This window comes from Hipposideros armiger, unplaced genomic scaffold (genome assembly GCF_001890085.2).
Source record: "Hipposideros armiger isolate ML-2016 unplaced genomic scaffold, ASM189008v1 scaffold_532, whole genome shotgun sequence".
Classification (NCBI taxonomy): domain Eukaryota; kingdom Metazoa; phylum Chordata; class Mammalia; order Chiroptera; family Hipposideridae; genus Hipposideros; species Hipposideros armiger.
In genome coordinates, this window is record NW_017731882.1 from 1013944 (window position 1) to 1041041 (window position 27098).

Here is a 27098-nt window from a genome sequence, read left to right on the forward strand (position 1 = left end):
TCTCCCCACCCCTCAACTCTCTACTCCCCGCCCCAACCCCCACCCCAGCCAGGAGATGGGCTTGCTGCTCCGAACAGATGGTGATTTTCTAACTGAATGCTATTCTGGTGCATTTACTTAGGAAAAAGATCTAAAAATAGACTTGAATGAGCATAACCTGCAAAAATAAGTTGTCAGCTTCTTTTTACTCCTGCTGGGTTGAAAACAAAGCTGTCAGCAATTTCTGTGAGTTGAGGAATCTGCGTGCTTTCTTATTTTAGAGAAAGCTTTTTCAGTAGAACTGTAATTGTGTCTTCTTAAATGTCTCGGTGTCAACAAACTACCATCTGTTGTTCTAGGGACTCTCAAATTGATGAGATTGCCCCCTGCCCAAGGCTGGCTGGTGTTGCCCCTCTCGACCATCAGGGTGAGCCTGGACCAGCGCTGAGCTTGGGAGCGACTGCACTGGGGGCTCGGATCTGGTCGCAAGGTACTGGGGGCCGGCCTGGGCCCCGGGTGGCCAGATATGGGGCTTGGAGAGGGTGTAGGATGAAGTCCAGCCTGAGTGGGGTCTGACACCTGCTGGACCTGGGTAGCGCTGGCGGTGTCCAGAGCGCTGCGCTTTAATAGGTAGCTGGTACAGTCTGGCGTGGCAGAGCAGAGAGCTCGCCTTGTGCATGCAGGGTGTGGCCCCCAGCCAGCAGGGCCACGGCCCAAAGTATAGAGAGGAGTGGTGCCCACAGGCCTGGCGCTGTCCCAGCGTCTGCTGTCCCAGTGTCTGCTTGCCCAGCTGCCTCCCCAGCATCACATGGCTCTTTGCACTGCTTGCCCCGTATCCTCACAGCTCTCCAGTGGGATTTGGGGTCTGTGGCCTAGAAACTTCCTCCACTCAGTCTTCTCTGGACTTCAACCTAAACACGTTTCCTCAGAACAATGGAAACCACACCCATTCCCACCTCACACACCCTCACATGCAGGTATGCACCCGTGCACACACACCACACATACGTACACCACACACACCTCATGTGCCACACATCACACACCCCACATATACACATACACACCTCAAATACTGCACAGCACACACACCCCACACACCCCACATACACATATCACACACCACACATACATATATATACACTCTTCACATACCACACATATAGTTCACACCACACTTACACACCACACACCTCACATACACACACCACCACACACACCATGAATACACAGTTCACATACCACACGTCACACATCACATACCACACACTCATATACACACACCACACATACCACACACACACTTCACAGCTCACATACACACAGCATACATATATATCTCAAACTCACATACACACATCACACACACCCCACACACCTCACAGACACACATTACACACACAACACAAACACACATACTACACATACACATACACACACACCTTTCATATACCACATACCACATACCACATATACACATGTGCACACACCTTGCGTAATACATACACACATACCTCACATACACACACACCACAAACCACACAGACACACACCACACATACCACACACACATTTCATACTTCACATATGAGTTCGGACAATTAAGTTCTCAAACTCATCCTAGAAAAAGTGCCACATGCCCTTTGCTGCATATCACTATGGTCACCTTCGAAGTACTCCCCTTGGGAAGCTATGCACCAATGCCAGCACCTAGTCCACCCTTCAAAGCAATTTTGGAACTCTTTTTCTGGAATGGTCATCAGAGCTGTTGTTGTATTACCCCTGATGTCCTGACTGTCATCAAAATGTCTTCCTTTCAATATTTCTTTTATCTTCGGGTAAAGAATGAAGTCATTGGGGGCCAGATCAGGTGAGTAGAGAGGGTGTTCCAATACAGTTATTTGTTTACTGGCTAAGAACTCCCTCACAGACAGTGCCCTGTAAGCTGGTGCATTGCTGTGATGCAAGAGTCATGAATTGTTAGCGAAAAGTCTAACAATTTCATGTTAGAAATTGTCTAACTTTTTCATGCAGCCTTTTCAGCACTTCCAAATAGTAAACCTGGTTAACTGTTTGTCCAGTTGGTACAAATTCATAATGAATAATCCCTTTGATATCAAGAAAAGGTTGGCAACATCGTTGCAACAGGTTCGCGAACCTAATTGTCAGGCCTCATATGAACTATGTAATGTCAGGCCTTGTACACACATATATACACACACCACACACCTCACACTTCACAGATACACTACACACATACAACACGTACACACATCAAACATACATACATATACATTCCTCATATACTACAAACCACACACCTCACATACACATACACATACAACATACATCTCACAGACACACAGATACACATATAGACACACCTCACATACCACACACACACTACACTACACACACACACCATACACTTCATACCTCACATATACATACACACCTTACACACCATGCCACACACACCCCCCACACCACACATATACCACACACACCCAAAATACTACGCACACCCACAACACACAACACAACCCCACTTCCACTCACCCACACAATACCCACATCACATCTCACACACACATACCACATATATCACATATACCACACGAACACCACAAACATACACACGCCATACCCTCACATACCACACATATACCACACACACTCACACACACCATACCATGCCACTCCCCCACACAGCCACATACATACAACACACACACACAATGTGCTGAGAAGACTGACTTCTCCTGGGATAGAGACAGTGCCATATCTGAGCACAAGAAGGAAGACAAGGAAGACTTCCAGGAGCTAGAAGGCACGGAGAAGAGCAAGGTTGGGCCAGGTGAGTGTCAGAGGACTCAGTATGCCCAAGGCTCTAACAACCACCAGCTTGCCTCTAGGAAGCCATCAGAGTGGTCCAGACAGAGAGGCTGGAGACTCTTGGAAACTGTTCAGCCATCAGAAGTCTCATTAATCAGTGAATTAACTTAATTTAACTTGTGTGTTCCAAGGAAGGAGATTAGGTTCACCGCTAGGACTTTTCCCAAAGGCTGAGCTGGGATGCCAAGCCGTACGTATGTCCCCAGTTCCACCTTGTGCACACGCTTTTCTAAAAGGGAGAAGTCACTAGATCTTGCCAACAGAAGGCTGTGTGCCCTGTGCGCTTCCAGCTTCTGGAGGGTGACACTAAGAAAGACCATGGTGAACTCCTGCGTACATTTCTCATGCCTCATGACAATTTTTACAGCCCTCTCTTCTGACCAAGAATACATCAAAGCATCAAAGGTTTTTAAATATTTAGAAATACTTTGAAAGAATGCCATTGACAAGTCTAGGTCCCAAATGTGTCATGTTTAAAGGAAATGAAGTTTTAGAAATGATATAGTGTTTCAAAAACTAAATGGAACAGACCAACAAAGCTTCGATCATTTTTGAACCCTTAGAAGAATGGCTGTCTTGGCAGGCTTGCACTTGATCCTGTGTCCAGAGAGCTCTGCATCCCAGATCACCCTGTTGTGCCTCTGGCAATGTGTTTCCCAAGAGAAAGTGTCTGGCAGTGAAGACAGGAGGCATGGGAAAAGGGCGTCTCAGAGGAAGCCATCTCGCAGAGTCCCCTAAAATGTCATGAAGACCGGGTGATGACCCTGTGTTAGGAAGGGTCCAGGGACACGAGAGGGGTTGCTGACAATGGTGTTAGATATCAAAAGCCACACATTAAAAAAGGAAGTTCCTGTTTTTTGGCAAAGCAATTTAAGTTCCAGTAATTCATCCTGAGAAACTAATTAAGGATATTGATGTGCACACAGAATATTAATTTCTGAAACAAACAACACATTGTAGTACATGCATTCCATGCAACAACTGGAAATCATGTTGTAGAAATGTGTGTGTAATTCTCATAGAAAAATATTTACTATGTGCTATGCTGGAAAAGCAGGTTGTAACTCAGTAGCACAATATAATCCTACTTTCATGTTATTTTATATATATATATATATATATATATATATATATATATATATATATTCTAATTTTTCTATAATTATGTGTGTTTTCTATTGATGCTGTAACAAATTACCACAAATTTGGTGACTTTAAACAGCACACATTTATTATCTTANATACCTTTTCTAATTTTTCTATAATTATGTGTGTTTTCTATTGATGCTGTAACAAATTACCACAAATTTGGTGACTTTAAACAGCACACATTTATTATCTTATAGTTCTGTAGTTCAGATGGCTGACATGGGTCTCCTAGGTATCCACAAGGCTCCAGGAGAAAATTCCTTCATTGCCCTTCCAGCTGCTGGCCACCTGGGTTCCTGGCTCATATCCTCACTTCCATCTGCAAGTAGAAACAGCAGGCTGAATTCTCCTCCCATCCATCCCATCTCTTCTGTCCTCGCCCAGTGCTAGGACCTGTGACCATGTGAATACACTCAGGCTATCCAAAATATTCTCCATATTTTAAGGTTAGCTGATTAGCAACCTTAATTTCATTGTAACTTCCTTAATTTATCTGCTACCCTAATTCCACTTTATCATATAACCTAACCTGTCTAGACATTCTAGGGATTAGGACACAAGCATGTTTATGGGGAGGGCCAGTGTTCTGCTCACCACAACAAGAGTACATATACTTTATTGTGATGACCCAAGAAGAGCCTGGAAAACCAGGAAGCTCCAGGAACTTTGATTTGGTTTTAATTCTGGCTTTAAATATTCACTCTCATTACTGTAACCATAATTCCTATAGTTCTCAGCTTTGATTCTGAATTTACATTAATTAAATCCCATCATCATTCATTTCATATCACAGCTTTTCCATTTCTATGTTCTTGATTGATCAGGCAGTTTTATTTTATTTTTGTTTTCCTAAAAGGTTCTATAGTTCTTCAATCCTGGTACATTTGAAAATATGTATATTACCTTTGACTAGAGTGATGAATTAACTGGGTCCAAAATTCCTGGGCATACTCTTTACCCTCTCATATCACCTTGGAAACATTATGCTGTTAGTGGCATTAACTACTGCTGGTGAGATATATAACACCCCCCCCACACAACAACAACAGTTATGTCAACATTTCTTAACCAACTGAGCCACTCGGCTGGCCCAACATTTCTTTATTATAAACCCCTAAGAGTGCTGCACTGGAAGATGCATACAGTCGCACTCTTAGAAATCCCCTTTGTCTACACCTAGTCAGATTCCTACCTAGGTTTAGGAATTCAAATTGTGCACCCATTTAAGGGTGACACCAGACCTCCCCTCCTGAGAGTTACCTAGCCCTCAATTGGTTTCTGGGCTGCATCCTGTACTACACTCCCTTCCCAGCCTGAGGAGAGAAGGGCAGAGGAGTCATGAGAGTTTTAACCCAGACATGACTTTTCTGTGGTAAAAGGATCCCTTAGAGAACAAAAAGCTCATTTAAAGAGCTAATAGCTGAGACCTTTCAAAACCTGAGGAAAGAACCTGGAAATACAAATTAATTAAGCTAATAGAACACCTAATTATCTCAATGCAAAAAGACCTTTTCCAAGACGTATTAAAGCTGTCAAAAGTCAATAATAAAGAATTTTAAAGGCAGCTATGGAATAAAGACATAATCTACAAAAGTATCCCCATTAGGCAATTAAAAGATTTCTCAGCAGAAACTCTATAGGCCAGAAGAGTGGAGTGACGTATTCAAACTATTGAAAGATAAAATTGCCAGCCAAGGACACTCTATCCAGCAAAAATATCTTTTAGGTATGAAGGAGAAATAAAGGCTTTCCCTGACAAACAAAAACTAAGGGAGTTCACCAACACTGGCCCTCCCTTACAAGAAATGATGAAAGGAGCTCTTCTACTTGAAATGAAAAAACAAATGTACAGAAAACTTTGAGTAATGTGGTAAATAGACAGACGGAATCAGAAAATTGCAAAGCTATCTCAGGATAGGGTGTAATCACTAAAGTTTAGCATAAAGTTTAAAGGGGAAAAACATTAAAAATAACTATAGCTACTTCAATTTGGTAATGAACTCACAACATAAAAAAGGGACAATTTGTGACAACAAATACATTAAAGGGGAGTAATAAGAGGATGAAGCCTATATAGGCAAATGAAGATAAGACACTGTTAGCAAAAAAGGAGAGCTTTTTATCTATAAGGTGTTTTATACAAACCACATGGTAACCACAATACAAAAATCTAGAGAAGAGACATAAAACATAAAAAAGAGGAAACTGTGAAAAAAAAAAAACCACCAAGCTAAAATGGCAGACTGAAACACAGGAGAAAAGAAACAACAGGAATATAGAGCAAACAAAAAACAAAAGATAAGACGACAGTAGTAGGTCCTCATATATCAATAATTACCCTAAATATAAACGGAATGAACTCACCTATCAAAAGTCACAAAATGGCTGGATGGAATAAAAAACAAGACCCAACTATATGCTGCCTGCAGGAGACTCATCTCAGTTCTAAAGACAAACATAGGCTCAAAGTAGAGGGGTTGAAGATGATACTCCAAGCAAATGGTAGCCAAAAGAAAGTAGGTGTAGCTCTACTTATATCAGACAAAACAGACTTCAAGCCCCCGAAAAAGGTAACAAAAGACAAGGATGATATTATATAATGGTAAAGGAGATAATCTATCAAGAAGACATAACATTTATCAATATATTTGCACCCAACATAGGAGTACCAACATATTTAAAGCAACAATTAATATGCATAAAGGGAGAAATTGACAGCAACACAATAATAGTAAGGGACTTTAACATCCCATTTACATGAGTGGTTAGAACATCAAGATAGAAAGTGAAAGTCAGTAAAGAAACAGTGACCGTAAATGGCATTAGACTAGAATAACTTAATAGGTACATATAGGACATTGCACCAAAAGCAACAGAATACACATTTTTCTCAATTGCATATGGAATAGTCTCAAAGAGAGACCAGACCATGTGTTGGGACACAAAACAAGTATTATAAAATTTAAGAAGACTGAAATCATATCAAGCATTTTTTCCAACCACAGTGGTATAAAATGAAAACTACAAGAAGAAAACTGGAAAAATCAAAATTATGTGGAGATTAAACAACATATTAAGAACAACTATTGGTTGGGTCAACAAAGAAATAAAGAGGAAATAAAAAAAATCACCAAGACAAAGGAAAATGAAAATATGACATACCAAAAATCTATGGGGTGTGACAAAAGTAGTACTAAGAGGGAAGGTATAGCAATATAGGACTACCTCAAGAAATAAGAAAAATCTCAAATAATCAATACAACTTTCTACCTAAAGGAACTATAAAAAATAACAAATGAAACCCAAAGTCAGTAGAAAGAAGGAAATAATAAAAATATAGCTGAAATAAATGAAAGACTAAAAAGGCAATAGAAATCATCAATGAAGCCAAGAGCTGGTTTTTTGAAAAGATAAACAAAATTAACAAACACTTAGCAAGACCTACTAAGAAAAAAGAGAGAAGGCTCAAATAACTAAAATCATAAATGAAAAAGGGAAGTTACAAAAGACACCACAGAAGTACAAAGGATCATAAGAGACTACTATAAACAGTTATATGCCAACAAATTAGAAAAATCTACAAGAAATGGATAAATTCTTAGAATCAGACAACCTTCCAAAGCTGAATCATGAAGAAACAGAAAATCTGAAAAGAAGGATTACTAGTAAGGAGATTGAATCAATAATCAAAAACCTTCCATAAAACAAAAATCCAGAACCAGGCAGCTTCACTGATGAAGTCTACCAAGTATTCAAAAAAAATTTACATAATACCTATCCTTCTCAACCTTTTTCAAACGAACAAAAAATTGAAGAAGAGGGAATGCTTCCTAATTCATTTTACAAGGCCAACATTATCCTAATATCAAAACCAGACAAGGACAACACCAAAAAAAAAAAATTGCAGGTCAATATCTCTGAAGAACACTGATGCAAAAATTCTCAACAATAATTAGCAAAAATATTAGCAAACCAAATACAACAATACATTAAAAGGGTCATACACCATGATAAAAGGGGATTTATTCCAAGGGTGCAAAGATGGTTCAACAACTGCAAATCAATGAATGTGATACATCACATAAACAAAATTAAGGATAAAATCATATGATTAACTTAATAGGTGCAGAAAAAGCATTTGACAAGATTCAACATTCATTTATGATAAAAACTCTTAATAAAATGGGCATAGAAGGAAAGTAACTCAACATAATAAAGGTCATATATGACAAAGCCACAGCTAGTATTGTATTAAATGTTGAAATATTGAAAACTTTTCCTCTAAGAGCAGGACAAGACAAGGATGTCAACTCTTGCCACATTTATTCAACATATCCTAGCTAGAGCAATCAGGCAAGAAAAAGAAATAAAAGGCATCCAAATTGAAAAGGAAAAAATAAAGCTGTCACTCTTTGAGGGTGACATGATTTTATATAGAAAATGCTAAAGACTCCACCAAAAAGCTATTAGAAATAATAAACAAATACATTAAAGTTGCAGGGTACAAAATGAATATACAAAAATCTATTTCATTTCTATACACTAGCAATGAAAAATTAAGAAAGCAATACCATTTATAATTGCAATAACAAGAATCTAATACCTAGGAATAAACAAAAAAGGTTAAAGACCTGTACACTGAAAACTATAAGACATTGTTGAAGGAAACACACAGAAATGGAAAAATATTCTATGCTCAAGGATTTGAAGAATTAACATTGTTAAAATGTCCATATCACCTAAAAGCAATCTACAGATTCAATACAACACAAACAGAATACAACACGACAAAATCTCAACAGCATTTTTCACAGAAATAGAACAAAAAAGTCCGAAAATTAGTATGGAATCACAAAAGATCCGAAATAGCCAAAGCAATCCTGAGAAGAAAAGAACAAAGCCAGAGGTATCACATACTCTTATTTCAAACTATATTACAAAGTTATAGTAATCAAAACAGTATGGTATTGACAGAGGAACAGACACTCGCATTGATGGAACTGAATCGAGAGCCCAGAAATAAACCCGCACATATACAGACAGCTAATTTAAAGCAAAGGAGCCAAGAACTCAGGAGAAGGGACAGTCTCTTCAATAAAGAAAGTTAGGAAAACTGAACAGCCACATGCAAAAGAATGAAACTAGACCATATTTTACACCACACACAAAAATTAACTCAAATGAATTACTGACTTGAACGTAGGACCTGAAACCACAAAATACATAGAAGGAAAATAGGCAGTAATCTCCTTGACATTGGTCTTAATGATGTTTTTGTGGATTTGACTCTAACAGCAAGGGGAACAAAAGCAAAAATAAACAAATAGGACCACATCAAACTAAAAAGCTTCTGCACAGCAAAGGAAACCACCTACAAAACAAAAAGGCAACATACCAAAAGATCTTTGTGTTATGTGTATTTCTGTATTGTGTTGTGGGAGGTGTATTGTGGGGGAGTGTTTTTGGGGGTGTTGTGGAGTGTGTGTGTTCTGGTGTGTGGTGGTGTGTGTGTGTTGTGTTTTGTATGTTTTGTGTGTTTCTCTGTGTGTATGTGGTGTGGTGTGCTGTCTTGTGTATGTGTGTGTTTGGGGATGTTATGTGCTGTGTGTGTTGTGTTGTGGTATAGTAGTGTGTTGTGTGTGTGTGTGTGTGTGTGTGTGTGTTGTGGTGCATTGTGTGTGTGGTGAGTGGTGTGTGTACAAGGAGGAGGGTGGGAGCCCTGCTCTGATTCCCGGCTCTTCTGACCGGCTGTCTAAATTTATGCTGTGTAGCTGCTCCTTCTTTTCTCTGAGTGTGACTATATTGTCTTTTCTGTTGTTGCTGTTTTGTGGAAGTTTATTTTGTGAGTTTTGGAGGAGAAGGTTTTGTCAATGTCCATCTCTCCTGGAGGGCTAATTTACTTTAAGAGTAGAGCCTCTCTTGTTTCCCGGGTGGAGGTGGGTTTTGATCTGAGAGTGCTGTGAGGGCTCAGTGACAGAGCGCCCCAGCGTTTTTATTTCTCTCTTCCTAACGTCCCCAGTCACTCTATCCTCCAGTCCTCTGTGGATCTTAGTTCACTTATTTCCTCCCACTTCCTCCACTCATGTGAGAGAAGACGTCTCTCTCTCACACACTGAAAGGAAGACCTAAAGATTATCTTCTAATCCCTCTAACTTTTAGAAATGAATTTCACCTCAGATAGTTGCAGCCCTATGCCCCAGTTGACAGGCCAATAGGAACTATTGTCTTTACAATCAAATAAACAACATTGTCACATGGGTTTTGAAACCAGACAGATGGGAATTAAACCTGCCTCTATCGTTTACCAGTTGATGGCTCAGTCCATTTTTATTTATTTATTTTTTGCCTCTCTGCTTCTTAATTTCTTTCTATTCGTTTTTTAAAAAGAGGTGATAATAATATGACCTCATGGGACAACACACTGCAATGAACGGGTACTGCCTCAGGTGCAGATGGATTCGGGGACTGAAACCCGTGAGGGCAAGGGACGGGGAAATGAGGGAAGGCAAGGGGTAGGAGATGTGAAAGGGAGGAGGAGGTGAGAGGAGAGGGCTGGAGAAGGAGGGAGGTAGGGCAGGGGAGGGAAGAAAGAGGTAGAAGAGGGGAAGGGATGGGGAGGTGAATTGAGGAGGAGGGAAGGGAAGAGAGGAGAAGGGGAGGGAGAGGAAGGGGAGGAGAGAGAGGCAAAGGGAGGGGGAGGGAGCAGGACGAGATGCAGGAAGGGCTGAGCTGTGATGCAGTCGTGACAGTGGCCTTGCTGAGCACCCGGGTGCTCTATAGTCAGATGGCCCTTCAGGGGGGTCTCTGAGTTTGGACAGGAGCTTGAGGCTTTCAGTGCAGCACTGATCAGTCACTGGATGCAAGCTGTCTGGGGCCAGGGTGGTTGGGGTGGGTGGCGTGTGTTGGGAGAACGCAGTCATGGGACAGGGACCTGTCCACCGGGTCTTGACGGGGATCTGGGCAGCACAGCATGGCTTTGAAGAGGAATAGGGAGTTGCACCACCCAAGGTCTAGAGGCCCTACCCCCTCCCAAAGGTGGCACCACAGCAGGCCATCAACACCCTGAGGCCCCTCCCTCACCATCCTGTGGATGCCAATCACTGACCGGATCAGCCATGGGAAGAGGTCACTGGAGCCCCACTGGTCAGCCTCTGGGGTGCTGTAAGGGAAGGTCGATCCCAAACTTAAGACTCCAAACCACACAGAGAAATTCTTCCCACGGCCAAAGTGCCTGACCTGTGCAAAAGGAATCTCAGCTAACTGGCATGGACTGCAGACCCGCTGGAAATGAGGGTGGCACTGAAGAATGTGCTCGGCGTAAGACTGCAGAATCTTGAGGGTTCAACACTGACTTTCCCACCATGTCAGAGGGATGAGGCCTCAGGACAGAAAACGGGCGTGGGACCAGACACTCGGAGCACTGTCCAGTGTGATGTGCCGGCTTCTTCCCCGAGGCTATACTTTCCCACTGCTGGTCCCTTGGCTGAGGCCTGCTGGACACCTGGCGCTTCCGTCTCAGATGGGACACTGACACTGACCCCTGTCATCTTCTCGGCCAGAAGCCGGGCTTTGTTATTTCTCACTTCATCAACCGAACTCTATTCCTTCAAGTTTGATTTCTCTAAGGGTGGCGGTGCAAGACTGCTAATAAATTCATTTCAAACTCTTACTAACAGAAAGCCCTGCCTCTAATGAGCAAAAATGACTTTTTTTTGGGGGGGGAGGACACTCAGACTTTGCAGATATTAAGGAAATATATACAAAGGTGCTGGGCCAGGTGCAGGCTTGAAGAACAGGGCAGGGGCGCACTTCCTCCTGGCTTGCTGAGTGGGTGGCCCTTTCTCTCTGTCAGTGGAAAAGGAAGACCTGGGCCCACCTGGGATGCAGCCAGAAGGGTCCCCTTCCCCCAGGCCAACTCTTATCCCTGATATTGACAGCATTGCTGTCTAACCCTGCAATCTCTCAGGTGTGAGTGTGATGAGAAAGCAACTGTGAGAATGTTGAGCACCCCAGAAGATAAGAAAGTGTGTTCTGAGATCTCGTACAAGGTCCGTGGCTGTGGCCCAGGCTGACTTCACAGTACCTAGGCTACTGTGTACATTTACTTGAGCAGGTAATTCCATATTTTAAGTAGTTTTACGAATCCCCTTTTTGGGCTTGCTTTTTGTTGTGGGATTTTTTTAAATGACATATCTAAAATAAAGCATCTAGAATTTTTCTCTTTCCACCTCAGAGCTTAAGGAGTTTCGCAGTATGATTATTATTATTGTCATTGAGTTTCAACCAGTCCTATTAAGAGTCAAATTTTGTTTTCTATAATTTAATGTTGAAGGCGAGGTATCCAGTCCCACTGAAGTCATGTCCACCTGCGGAGCTCTCAGGGATGTCACTGGGGACACCTCTGCTTTGCAAGCCTCCTAGAGGGACGTGCGAGTCTGTTTCCCCAGGCACTTGGGGTCAGCAGACCCTGCTAGTACGGAGGAGCCTGAGTGGTGGTCCAGTTATTGCTGTGTAACAAACCACCCCAAATGTGGTGCTTAAAACAACACAGCTTTTTATTTCTTGCAGCTCTATGGATCAGAATTTGAACAGGGCATCAGCAGGGATCACTCCGGTGGCTGCGTTCAGCCGGCAGCTGACAGGCTGGAATGTCCAGCGTGAATCCTGTCTCCAGGGCCTCTCCTCCGGCCTCTGATCAATCACATATCCAGTTGGGATCTCCTCACAGCATGGGAGTCATACTGTACTTGGGAGAAAGGAAATGCTCAAACCTTCTTAAGGAGTGTGTGTGAAAGTCTCATTCAGACAGTCACTTCTGTGGTCACTGTGATAGCCAGGCCTGTCTATCAGGGGAGAGGAGTAGATGCTGTGCCTCATGGGCCGGAGCAGGGACTCTGTGAGCTCCTGTCGAGGCATGGCGCAGCCTGTGACACACTCAGTCAGTGTTCCCTGTACAACGGCTGTTTGCATTGCTGTGACCCTCTCTGGTCCTCAGCTAATACTTGTGCTGGTCCCTTGTGTCCACCCTATCCTAGGGAGCTTGCATGTGGGGAGCTAAAGAATTCCACGCCAGGGTGTGCAGTGAGTGCATGCTGGGCGTAGCCAGGCGTCTGCAGCACTTGCAATCTGGAAACAGCAACCTGCAGCCCCACTCCACACCCTACACCCTGAAGTTGGCCAGATCCTGCCCCTAAGTTCTGCAAATACCCAAAATTGTTCAGGGTCCCAGTTGCCCTGAAGTGGTTCAGTCTGTAGGGACTGCCATTGCACAGGACACCTGCCCCCTCTCCCCCCACAGGTGTGCGTGGGTGACGTTGCTCAGGTGTGTGCCTTGAGACTGGGGCAGGGCCAGTTCGCTGTGAAGCTACAGGGGTACCATTCACACTGTGTCCCTGGCCAGCCTGACACAGGGGTGCGACCCAGAGAACTCAGTGGTCACGGAACAGCTGGTTGATGTCATGGGACCACAGACATGTGGACATCCAAGTTCTTACAGGCTCAGAGACCTCGTGGCTACCAAGCCTCCCCACGTGGGATGGAGCCTCTGTTCTTTTTGCTCCCTCTCCCACATGCCCCTCATTTTCTAAACAGGGTAGCTTGTCCTGTTAATTACCTGAAGGCATGTCACCTGTCACCCCCTTCCCCAGCACTGCCCTGAATAGAGGCAGCGCCTCTCTAAGGCCTCAGGTGGCTGCTGATAACAAGAAGCTGTTTACTCTGAAACCAAGTGCTATGGGGAGAGGGGAGGGCGTCTCTGGGCTACTACCCCAGGCCAGGCAGTTCCAGTGGCTGCCTGGAGGAAACAGTGTCAGGGCTCAGGCAGAGGAACCGGCTGGGTGGAGGTCAGCTTCTGGGGACAGAGGTTTGCTCAGGGAGCTCCCCTTGAGAAAGCTCTCAACCCTGACTGCATGGCACAGTCTCCTGGGGAGGTTTTAAAAACTCCCCGTGCCTGAGCCCACCCAGGCCGCTTAAACCAGGGCCTCTGGGGGAGGGGCCCAAATTATTACCACGGTGCAGCCACAAATCAGTCACTGATTCAGTGAATGAATGTGTGTTTGAATTTTAGTCAATGAGTATCTGATCAATGAGAATTAAAATCAGTGAGTATTCTAACTGCAGACAAAAAAGGTGCCAGCACCCAGAGTGGGAAGAGACGCGGGCACAGTGTGAGCCTTCCTCAGCTCATGGGTCTTGTTTTCCACCAGGAAAGAAGCCACGTTCCATAGAAAAGCAGTTCACATTCGTTCAGCATGAGGTGAGTAACTTAGACTTCTTTAATCAAGTAAGTAAGCAAGCATAGACTTTGAGACTGGGAGTGTGGACATGAAGGTGTCCTGGGTTTGACTCCAGACACCAGTGACTGGCTGAGGAGTGAGAGGACAACTGTCTGTGTGTTTGTGTTGATGTTTGTGGGAGTGACACTGGTAGTAGCACTTGGACAGTCATAGTGTAGTTGATGAATTATGCAGAATATATATATATATATGTATATATTTATATGTATATATATATATACACACACATACACACACACACACACACACACACATATATGTATTTACATTCTCATTTTGGTAGCAGCACTGTAAACAAACAAAAAAGTCCTGAGAGTGAGAGAGAGCGAGAAGAGATGAGAAGAAAAGGCAGTGGGGGTTAGGCCAAATGGTGTCTTAGAACTTCATATTCCAGGTGGAAAGTTGAAGTCACGAACCCAGACATGTCTCTCTTTCTTTTCCTAATTAATTATGGATTGTAAAGTCAGGGTGTGGGCTGGGTGTATTCCTTTTATTTTTCAAAACCGCACTTGACAGCTGTAGGCACCGAGGATTTCATCAGCGTCTCCAGGTGCATTGTAATTCCTGTTGCATAACTCCTGTTGTTACTCAATGTTTCTCCATCAAGCCACTGACATCACCCCAGGAGGTGGAGGAGAAACCCCACGGCACCTTCTCACCCTGAGGACAAGGTGTCCCTTCTTGCATTTTAAAAAGTAATAAATTTACGTATAAAAATACTTTAAAAAATACAAAAAAGGAAAGTAAAAAGCATCCATAGTTCTGCCACCTAAGATGTTCGACAGTCTGTCTCACCTTTCACATTTTGGGCTTGGCAGCAAATAGAGTGGTTCTGTTCTGGATTTTGAAGCCAGGCTGCCTGGCATCAGACTTGCCACCTCCCAGCCATGGGACCTTAGGTAGGTCATTTGGCTCTCCCTGCCAAGGTTCCTGGTCTGTGAAGTGGACATAGCCCCTTCACATAGTAGCCCCTTGTGGGATGGTTATGAGGATTACATGCATGAATATATGCAAAGTGCTTAGAACAGTGGTGCCTGGCACAGGATCAAACAACACTATAACTATGGTCATTATGGTGATGGTTCCGACTGCTCCCTGTGCTTATAAATGTGTGCGTGTGTAGACACGCACACACACACACACACGTGCAATGAACTGACACGTGCATGTTTGCACACACACATTTGCACAGTCACGCACACATGTACGGGCACACAAACAGCTACCTGTGAACACACATACTTTCCCTCAAACAGTAGCGTCATAGTGTCTGTACAGGCCTGCGGCTTGTTCTTTTTCACCTCACGATAACCATGAACATTTTTCCCAGTCAGCACTGTCCGCCCTTTGGCAGAGCTGCCATACTTGTTAGCGGCGCCTCTCCTGGTGGACGTTCCATGGTCCTGAGGCTTCGCTGCCTCACTGAGTGCTGCAGGCTTGCCCTGGTTTGGGGATGCATGGTTTACAACCTCCAGATACAGCCAAATTGCTCGCCAACATTCGTGTCAGTTTGCATTCCTGCTGACAGTGGGGGGCCTCTTTGTCCACCTTCTGGTGGCAGTGACCATGACCGCTGCACGCTGCCAGCCGAATCATTGAGAGATGCGCCGCCCCGGTTTCGTTTGCATTTCTGTAATTATTATTTGTGTGAAGGCTTCATTTATCTTGTGCAACGTGTAAGCATCATTGTGAACAATGTCAATATAACTCGTTGGCCTTTCCAGTTTGTTTTATAGCCAATCCCCTTTTTAACAAACGTAGAAACATATACAGGCAACTACAACTTACTCAAACCTGTAATTTTGCCAAATTAGCACATTTAGGTAAAGAAGAGTTCTAAATTTGGAACCTTAATATTGTTTCCAATTATAATATTTTTGAAGTTCTGTCCTAGAAACCAAATAACTAAGCATTAAGTCGTTTATTCAAAAACTAGTTACTGAGCACCTACCTGTTGGAGGGTCATTGTATTTTTAGGCTTTTGGGCTACATCAGTAAACAGCTAAACAAACAAACAAACAAACAAATAAACAAACAAACAAACAAACTCTGCTGTGTAAAATGTATCCTAAATCAAGGGGGAACTGAGACCAGGGCCACGTGGCAGAAGGTAACTGCTCCGGGGTGGACCACCAACTAGCTTCATGCCTTCCCCTCCTGGGGCTGTGACAGAGGAGACGTGGGGCTGGTTGGTAGATGTGGCCTGGGGGCCACAAGGCAGGATGGCCGATCCTGAGCTATTCCCTACCCAGGTGGGAACATGAAGCCCAAAAGGGCTGCCTAGTCCCTGGGTGCACACTCACCCTTCCTGCCTTCCTCTGAGAAGCTCCAAGGTACTAGCAATATGAGGTCTGTGTGGCTGCACACCCGTTCAGCACACACTTTTTTTGAGACTGTGTGCACACAGCAAGTATGTTTTAGTGTGCTGGCAAGGGAAGAAAATCAAGCTGGGCCCCTGTGGGGACCTGGAGACCATTGGGGACCAGTCCTGGGCTTGCTCCGAACCCCCATGTGCCATCTCCTGGGTTTGCCTCAGGCACGAGTTATCAGGCTGGTTAAGCCTGGCCCTGCGTTCTCAGCTACTAGCTGAAATACACCAGGAAAGGCTTTGGGTGGCTTGCTTTCGACCTTGGCACTTACCTTTGACCCAAGCAGCTGTGGATAAGTAGGTGGCAGTTGTCGCTGGGCCAACCGATCACTGGTGGGATCGTGTCAACACCTGGCAGTGTTGCTGAACAGTGTGGCTGAGGCAGGGACGAAGCTCCACACATCCTAAGGGCTTTCCCCTGAATGTGGAACCAAGTCCCAAGTGTCTCAAACACCCGGGGTGGCCAGAGTGAGAGACGCAAGGCAGGCTGCAGGACAGGCTGACGAGACAAGTCAACCCTGAGTGTTGGGGGCAGTTCTCACCTAATCATGCAGAGTGGGGGGCATGGCCAGGTGCTGTGGGAAGTTGAGGACAGAGAGACTGGAGAGTGAGGAGTGACAGTGAACGTGGGGGTGGCAGTATGAATGGAAAAGAGAGACTGAATGGGATTGATGTTGGGAGATTAAATACCACCAGCCTGCCCCAGGTCCATTGGAAACGCTTGTCTCCTCAGCAAGCTGTGGGGGCCCTGCCCATGCCATCTGTCCTCTATTTTGGCCCTTCTACTCCTTTATCATTTTGTGACCACCTGTGTGATTGATTTCCCTTTCTAAGCAACCTGAGGACCACAAGCAAATGAATTCATGTGTCTGTCCACCCCTGTAGCTCCCTTGAACCCTGCATCCCCATTGCCAAAGGCTTGCCTCACCTTCCCTGGTGCATAGGCCCACTGTGGGGGGGTGGGGGGGGGAGGCAGGGTGAGGGACAGGGTTGCCCCTGCTGCAGGGGAATGCACAACACAGTTGTTTTCAGATGGCACTGGGAGCTCTGGCACACTCCAGAGACCTCTACTCAGCAGCTCATTTTATCTGTGTAACTTTACATGAATAATGTTGATTTTAGGGTAGCTCTGATCCAGTCCCAGATTGAGCTCAGACAACAGTAAGCCGTGGGCTGTGCCCAATAACTCCCCCTTTGTCACAAACGAGGTCTGCCATGGACTGACCTGCCATTTGGTCCCCTGCCCTGGGGAGCAGCAGGAACTCCTCTGCCTTCCCTGAAATGGCCCCATGGCATGGCCGTGCAGCACTCTGAAATCTGTGACAGTTCCGAGAGGACCATTGGGTTGAGGAACGGGTAATAGTGAAATCCCAAGTGTCAGGCAGGTCACGTTGCAGGTGTGGGTCTCCACGGACACAGGCCAATACTGGCTGGCTTCCTGCGCTCCTCTGCCCATGCCGTACCCTGAATAACCCAGCTTTCCTTTCCTTTGGGTGTGTATAGTCCAGGGCTGACAGGGATGGGGGCAGTGTGGGCAGAGCCGTGCAGCCAGGGCCTAACCCAAGAAGCCGTGTGTGTGTGTGTGTGTGTGTGTGTGTGTGTGTGTGTGTGTGTGGTGTCCTGAGTCTTCTGGCCAGGCCCTAGCAGCCGCCCACACCTCTGCTGTCCAGAGCATTGCCTCTCTGAGCTCAGGACTCCTCCATGGCAACCTTTCACATTCAATCGAACCCTGTAATGGCCTGAGTTTTAGTCCCTCTTTCCCAAATCCATCCCAGCTTGGAAATTTCCATGCCAAACCACAGAAATAATACACAGCTTGTTTCCTGGCAAACATGCCTTCAGCAGCTAGGCTTGACTAGCCATAAGATAGACTTATCAGGAAAACAAATCTTCCATTGAAGTTCACTGGGGTTTTGATTGTCCTTGAAAATGTGAGAGAAAGTAGGGTCAGTGTGTCTCAGAGCAGTGTAAGCAGGTTGCAGTCTGTTAAGTTTGCAAAATAAAACCTCCGGGATATGGGAAATTAAACCGATCACCAGTGGACATGTGATTCTAGGATGCGGACCCACACATGATCATTGTGGAGGTTGTACAGGAAGAAGGAGTCACCTCATTTCCAGTCTGTATCTGTATGCCACCACATTTAAGTGAAGCTTGGTCTGACTCAGGAAATCAGAGGTGTTTCCAGTAGCCTTGTAAGATCTGAGCTGAGCCAGCCTCTGTGATCTCAGCCCCCGCAAACATCTCAGGAGCCTAGTTCCTGACTCGGAAACAAATTTCTCCCCAGCCTGGGTCTTGCAGGATCTCCCCTGCTCCTTGTTATCTGCCAGAATCCTTCTATCATTTGTCATTACTCCAGGAATGATCCACACACCGGTCACGCTGCCCAGACATGCCCGGGACCAGACACAGGGAGTGAGAGGCCAGCCCTTCTTTCTCCCTCAGAAAATACAGGGGAAGGTGTGTGAACAAGGTGGACAGAGAGTCAACTTTGCATTCATTAAAGTCGATTTTAAACATCAACTGTGAAATCTGACCAGTAAGCATCACCAGGAACTGCCTCCATCGGTAGCTAATTACCTGGAACTTCCCCAGAACTCATGGCCGTAAAATAGCACTTCTGAGCTGCTATGTCACAGGCACGGTGGTGAAGGACCGGAGGTTTTAGATGCTTCCCAGTCTCTCTTGGGTTAGTACTTTTGTAAAAAACAATGAACATGAATTGCTAAATAACGGACACATGGTTTGATGTTGCAAGAATGCCAAGTTGCTCTAGAAGCCCTAAACCATTCCTCTTTGCTTTCAGTGAGCAGGTTAGGGAGCACGAATGGCCAATTGCAGAAGGCCTCAGGCTGGCAGCCCCACACCCATTCTCTGTGCAAGTTTCCATTTCAGCTGTGAACAAGCTTTTTTCATTCTTATAAACAACCGGTGCTGTCAAACTGCTAGCCACGTAGTCCTGTGTCAGGCCAGGAAGCCCGGATTTTCAGTTGGTTTCCTACAGCTGTTGTGTGTGTCTGTCTCCGGGGCTCAATGAGGTTATTCTGTGGAGGCCCCTGATGATGTCCACTTGGTCACAGTCATTTGCTGAACTGAATTTTATTCTTCAGGTAATATGCTAGTTCTTCATAACTAGTTAAAGAAGTTTCATTATCATACGTCTGCTGAACAGGAAGGTCATTTGGCTATGTAGTGGAAACTACAATAAGAACATTTGCCAAAATAGACACTGCAGGACTTTCTTCGGAGAATTCACATTTACACATTTATAAAATTCGGCACACTACTATCAAATTCTGGAGTTTTCTATATCATTCTTCTACAAATCTCTTACCAACACACATAGTTTTCCAGGGTCCTCATTACTATATTTGAATTTCTGCTAAACCAACAATTTGTTTTTCTGGTTTTTTTTCCCCAGAGTTAATTTTTTCTCTTTAAAAAAAATCACTTACAGTAATCCCCTCTTATCTGGGGGATACGTTCTGACCCCCAGTAGATGCTCAACACTTGCGGATAGTACAGAGTCATATATATATATATATATGTATATATATATATATATATATATGGTTTTTTTTCCCCTATACGTACATACTATTTCACTTAAAGGAAGCATTTTATGGTTTCTCTCTGGCATATTCCAATTGCCAGCATCACTACTCTTGTGGGGCCATTATGAAGTAAAATAAGGGTGACTTAAACACAAGCACTGCGATACTGTGACAGTTGATCTGGCAAGTGATGCTACTAAGTGGCTAAGGGGCAGGTAAGATATTCAGCATGGAGACGCTGGGCAAAGGAATGACTCACGGCCTGGGGGGGGACAGAGCGGGACTCCAGGAGACTTCACCATGCTACTCAGAATGGTGCGCAATTTAAAACTAATGAATTGTTTATTTCTGAAAGTTCTATTTAATATTTTTGGACCATGGGTAACTGAAACCATGGAAAGTGAAACCACAGGTGAGGGGGGTAGGGGATACACTGAATTACCAAATATGGCAAGCTCTTAAAAGTCATCACGGAATAAAGTTTAATGTTATGACACTGGGAATTGAAGTACTCATTTGCTTAAGGTAGTCATTTCTGTTACAATGGAGCTGACTTAGACTGTGAGACTCTCATGAGAGTGTTGACTTTTAGTACTTTAAAGGACTTTTTAAAAATAATGTTTTGTTATGTTTCGGTGTTGATGTTATACTTATCTCAGAAAACATGTTGGGATGTGTTCCCTTTTTCTCTATTTCCTGAAATAATAACTGAAGAATTGCTGTTATTATAATAATTTTTTGGGTATTTGACAAGCTTTGCTTAGGAAACTGTGTGGGCCTGGAGTTTCCTGGGTGGGAAGGTTTATGATGACAAACTCAATTTCTTTAATAACTATAAGGCTATTTCCATTTTCTCTTCCACTTTTTATAAAGTTTGGTAAGTTGTCTTTCAGAGAATTTGTCCATTTTATTAAGTTGCCAAATTGATTGGCATAAAGTTGTTCACAAAGTTGGCTTATTTTCTTTTTAATATCTATAATGTCTGAAGTGATAACCAGTCTTTCATTCTTGATATTGATGATTTGTGTTCTGTTACAATTTTTTCTGGATTAGTCTAGTTATGGGTTTATCTATTTTGTTGTTTTTAAAATACTAGGATTTAGATTTCTAATTTCTTTGTAATGTTTGTTTTCTATTTTGTTGATATCTGATCTTTATTATTTTTTTTCTTCTACTTACATTGGGTTTACTCTGCTCTTCTTTTTTTAGCCTCTTGAGGTGGATCTTTAGGTCATTGATTTTAGACATTTCCTCTTTTTTAACTTAAGCATTTAAAGCTGTAAATTTCCCTCTAACCACTGTGTTAACTGTGTCCCAAACATTTTGATGTATTTTTTATTGTCATTCAGTTTCAAATAGTTTCTAAATTATTTGTGATTTTTTTTTGAAACATACATTATTTACAAGTGTGTAGTTTAATTTCCAAATATTGGAGGTCTTCCTGGATATGCTATTGTTCTTGATTTCTAATTTACTTCTGTTATAGTCAGAGAATCTGCTTCATATATTTCCAGATCTTTTAAATTTTGTGAGACTTGCATTATGGATAATTTTCTATGTGTACTTTAAAAGAACATGTAATGATGTATAAAGAGCAATTAGGTTAAGGTAAATGATGATAGTCAGTTCCTGTATGTGTTTACTGATTATTTTTTTATTAATAAAAATATAGCTGAGAGAAGAATGTTGAAATCTTTTACTATGATTGCGCATTTTTTTCCTTCTAGCAAATTAAGCAAAGACAGGAACTGCTTTCATCTGATAAAGGGTATCTGTGAAAAACCTAGAGTTAACCCAATACTGCATATACTCTTGAAATATTGATACGTTCTAAGATCAGGAACAAGATAAGGAAGTATGCTCTCATCATTTGTAGTCAACATGCACTGAGAATGTAGCTATGAAAGTAAAATCAGAAAAAGATGTAAAAGCATAAATTGGGGTAGGGGAAAGAACTAAAATTGTCTCTATTTGAATATGGCATGACTGTTTACATAGAAAATTGTAAGCAATCTAAAAAAGCAATAGTACAAGTTGTAAGATTCAGGTTAGTGTATAAAAACTAATTGCATACTAGCAGCAAACAATTGGAAAATTACATTAAAAATTCCATTTATAACATCAAATAAAATTCTTAAAAATACATTTAACAAAAGGTGCACAAGTATCATCCACAGTAAATGACAGAACATTGCTGAGAGAGACATTTAAAGTGACCAGAATACAAGGAGAAATACACCACATTTCTGGGTTTGAAGACTTGTAGTACTGACACCAGTTCTCTTCAAATTGGTCTGTAGATTCAATGTAATCCCAATCAAAATTCCAGCAGGAATTACAAATTGAGAAGCTAGTTATAAAATTTACTTGAAAATACAAAGGTCCTAGAATAGTCAAAGCATTTTAAAAAAATTGGAAGCCTGACACCGCTTGAGTTCCAGACTTCCTACAAAGCTGCAGTAGTCAGCAGAGAGGTGCTGTTCTAAGGACAGACATACAGATCAGTTAGACGTGATACAGACCGACACATAGGGAGTCGATTGGGTTTTAGCAAAAATGCCCACTCAATTCAATAAGGAAGGGAAGGGTTTTTTAAGCAACTGGCTGTGTGTATGGAAAAAAACCAAATATCAATCTATACCTTGCTTAATACAGAAAATTAACTTGAAATGATTATAGGCATAAAACTTTTCTGTGACCTTGAGTAGGCAAATATTTTTTACAGAGAACACAAAAAACACAAATTATAAAAAAAATTGATAAACTAGATTAATCAAAAGTTAAAACTTTTGGCCTTCTAAAGACACCATTAAGAAAATGAAAGTGCACGTGTCCCAGAATGGGAGAAAGGATCAACACTATCTGTATCTGACAACTGACTAGTTAACGCATTATATAAATAGAACTTAAAACTCAGTACTAACAGGACAAACAACATAATTATAAGTGAGCAAATGATTTGAACAGATACTTCATCAAAGAAGGTATATAAATGGCCAGTAAACACATGAAAAGATGTTCAACATCAAGTGTCTGGGAAATGCAAACAGACCCACAATGAGATGCCACTCCATGTCTGTTAGAATGGCGAAAATTAAAGACTAACAGCACCAAATCAGTCTTGGTGGGAATATAAAGTGGGGCAAACACTGCTTGACAGTTCTTCACACATCTCTCCTATGACCCAATTTTTTCATTTCTAAATATTTGCCCAACATAAAAGAAAACATGTGTCCACACAAGGATCTGTAGGTGAGTGTTCAAAGCTGCTTCATTTGCAATAGCTGATATATGTCAACAGCTGAGTAGAGAATTGCTCTGTAGTACGTTCATACAAAGGATGTACAAAGGCAATAGCAAGAAATGGAGTGTTGATGCACAGTACAACATACACAAACCTCAACATCACCATAAAGGGTGGGAAAGGCTATGTACAGAAGAGCACATACATTAGGGTTCCTCTGATGGAAAAATTTTCACTGCAAACTAAGCTACAGTGACAAAAATCAGATCCATGGCAGCCTGGGACAAGGTGGAGGGGAGGGCTCTAAAGGAGCCCGAGGAACCTTCTGGGGGTAATGCAGACGTCCTGCTTCCTGAGTGTGGAGTGGTCACAGTTCCTCAGACTTGAAACAGATGCAGTTTACTGGATGTAAATCACATCCTCAAAACAGTTTTGGAAAAGCTGTCCTCCATCAGGTGGGGGATGACTAAGGACTGAAATGGAGAACAAAGACACCTGGAAAAGGGGGTGGGGTAGCAGGACTATCTACATATAGAGAGTGCACACTTAAGACAAGTGCATTTCCCCCCTTTATTTTATTTTTTCTCTTGGTCCCATGGGCTCCACCCTACCCAACATAACTATCCTGCTGGACCAGGACCTTTCTTTGATGTGGATGTGTGTAAACCCTACAGGCCAGGGGACCAGGACTAGCCTTTCTCTAAATTGCCCAAAGAACGGCTGCCCACGTACTCTTGCACACTGTCCACGAACAGTGGACCTCAATTACCACCAGACTAGAATGCCCATGGCTAGAACAGTCTCCTGATACCCGAACAATTTTCCACTCTGTGCTCTTTTAACAACAGTCCTCAGTGTCCGCAGGGGTCAGGTAACGGATGGTCCCTGTGGGCTGGTTGGGTGCTACCTGGTTGACGCCTACCAGGAAGGGGAAATACACATCCCTTTCCAACCACAACACAATGTTCTTTAGACAAGATTGGCTAATTCTTCTCAGTGGCAGGTTGGGGTTTTGTCTGAGGAACCAGGGCCAAGCAGATCCTAGCCCCAAACGAGTGGGGAAAGCCACCCAGAATGTGTGCCCCACGTGGGTATGCTTTTTTCTGTGGTCACCCCCATGACACTGAGAAAAGGTTAGCCCTAGCCTACCCCTGCCTGGAAAGCACCTGGCACCAGGAAGATGTACCCTAGGTTACTTAATCCCCAATGAGGTCACAATCTATAACCAAACAGTAACCAACCCAAGACAAAAAAGAGTGATTGGACTTACCTTGGCAGGAATGGGGGGCCCTAGCCCCATGGGGAGGGTGCACATGTCACCAGGTTGTCTCCCCCAATCTCACTCACATTATGGAAACCAAAGCTTGGAAGACAACAGGCACACTAAGTGGCCTGAGGGTCTCCCTAGATTCACTGATCAATGGAGCCCTTGATAACAGGCGAACCCTAAGTTATATTTTGGCTGAACAAGGAGGGGTATGGGTGGTTACCAACTCCTCCTGTTTATCCTTCATGGATAAACAATACTGAATAAGTAGAAGTTAATATCCATGAGATATGTAACCAAGCCAAATGGTTACACTGGTTAGGGAAAACCGAAACTAACTCTAAAGATATCCAGGATGCTGTAAAAAACGTTTTGCCTAAATTCACTTGGTTCTTTTCTCTCTTAGGGCCTCTTGCCACTATCCTTCTATGACTCATCCTTGGGCCCTGTCTCTTAAACTGCCTAGTTTTTGGGTCTCTAAAAGACTTGAATCAATCAAGTTGCAAATGGTAGTCACACAGGGATACAAACAGCTGGGACTGTCAGGCCTATTTAGGGTTAGCAGGGGAAAAATGTCTCTCCTCTAATGGCACTCAAATTCAGCTTGAAGAAGTTACGGAAGGCAGACCTTTGTCCCTCAGCACCCCTCAAGAATGAGGAGTAAAAATCAATAAAGGGGGAGCTTGTTACCCCACAAATGGGCCTGTGTGACCTAGCTAAGCTCCTGTCCCTGGGTCTTCCCTGACTTTAATATGTGCATTTCATACTTCAGAAAGAAAAAGTCCTTTTCTTTTAGCTATCAGAAATGGGACACACTGGGTAGTGTTTTAGGTCAGTGATAATTCCTAGAGGCTTTTGACAAAGAGGTTTATTTTTTCTGTAAATAAAATTTGTTTTCTTTTGAATTAGGTTTCATCCATTGGATTTGCTCAAAATAGTGCAAACCAATTAAGGAAAGGCTGTGAAACATACATCTCTTTAAATTTTCAATCGGTGTCTCAGGGAATGTTGCCATTAGGCCACGTCTAGCTTTGCAGGTCAATTTTGTCCTCTTGGAAATTGGTGCTCACCTGTTGGCTTATTGGATTTTGCTGTGGGGGTGTAAACTACTCAATCATTTTTTGATGTTGCTGCTAACTTTATTTTTAGGAAACAGAAAATGTTACTAGATTTTTTTCTTTGCATGACCCAGCATTTTTTAGGGATACTGCAGATTGATCTTGTGCTTTTAGTTTGGTTTGCTTTATAAAGTTAGAGGCCCGACTTTTTGTTGGCTTCTCTTTGTTGAGTGGGAAATTGGTGTCAGATTCTTTTCTGATCATGTGATTAAAGATTGTCCACTTTAGTTTGTTTTTACATGCCCGTTGGGCAGTTTTTACTGAAGACACCGTTTCCAGCTTGTGGTGCAGACTAAGACGGTCCTATGACCTGAGTCCCCTGGTGTTACTTCTGGGATCATGTTGCTTTCCATAGCAAAAGGGATTGTGTAGATATAATTAAAGTGGGTCTTCAGTTGAGCTGAAAATGGGGAGACTGTCTGGGTGGGCCTAAACTCATCCCAAATTCTTTATGAGCAAGGAGTTTTCTCTGACTGGTCACACAAGAGGACATCAGAGAGATTTGACATGGGGGGGTGGGGATTCCCTGTTGCTGGCTTTGAGAAGCCAGGACAAGGGACAAGGTCCTGAGAGTGGCTTCTAGATGCTGAGAACAATCCTGCTGACAGCCAGCAAGAAAGTGGGGAGTCCCTGCAGCTGAAAGGAATAAATGAACCTGAAAGTGATTCTTCCCAGAGCTCCCAGATAAAAGCCTTGACTTTGCTCATCATAAAGAGCTCAGCAGAGAAGCTCACCAGTCCACCTGGACTTCTGACCTACAGAGCTGAGATAAGAAGTGGGTGTTGTTGGAAGCTGCTAAGTTTGTAGTCATTTGTTATGAAATAATAGAATACTAACACACAGCTATGGTAATACAATCACAGTAATAAATCATTAGATTTATTCCCAGTTTTATTTGTGTTTCATAGAACAATGAGTGTGATTCTACGTTTTGTTTTGTTTTTTTGTTCTTGTTGTGGGCAAGGCCTCCATTTCCTAAGCTGTTATGAGCATTCAGGTACATGATGGCCCACCTTCTTGGGAGACTTCCTCTAAAATCTATTATTCCAAGTGTGGCTGCTGGATGAGCAGCAGCATGGACACCACCAGGGAGCTTGTTTGGAGCTCAGAATCCCGGGCTGCATCTTAGGCCTCCTGGGGTGAAATTTACGTTTCAGTTTGATCCCCAGGTGAGTTGGTGCTCATTAAAGCTTGAGAAGCAGTGCTTTGAGTTGTCCTGAAGTGTTGTA

General features: G+C 43.2%; 1 protein-coding gene across 1 annotated transcript in view; it reads left to right on the forward strand.

The window, feature by feature from the left end:
• Positions 1–27098, forward strand: part of LOC109396676 (uncharacterized) — a 75918-nt gene that overhangs the window by 16208 nt on the left and 32612 nt on the right. Inside the window, exons 5-6 of the mRNA XM_019668698.1 lie at positions 339–469; positions 14229–14278. Of these exons, the coding sequence (XP_019524243.1) occupies positions 339–469; positions 14229–14278 (181 nt within the window). The remainder of the gene's footprint in view (positions 1–338; positions 470–14228; positions 14279–27098) is intronic.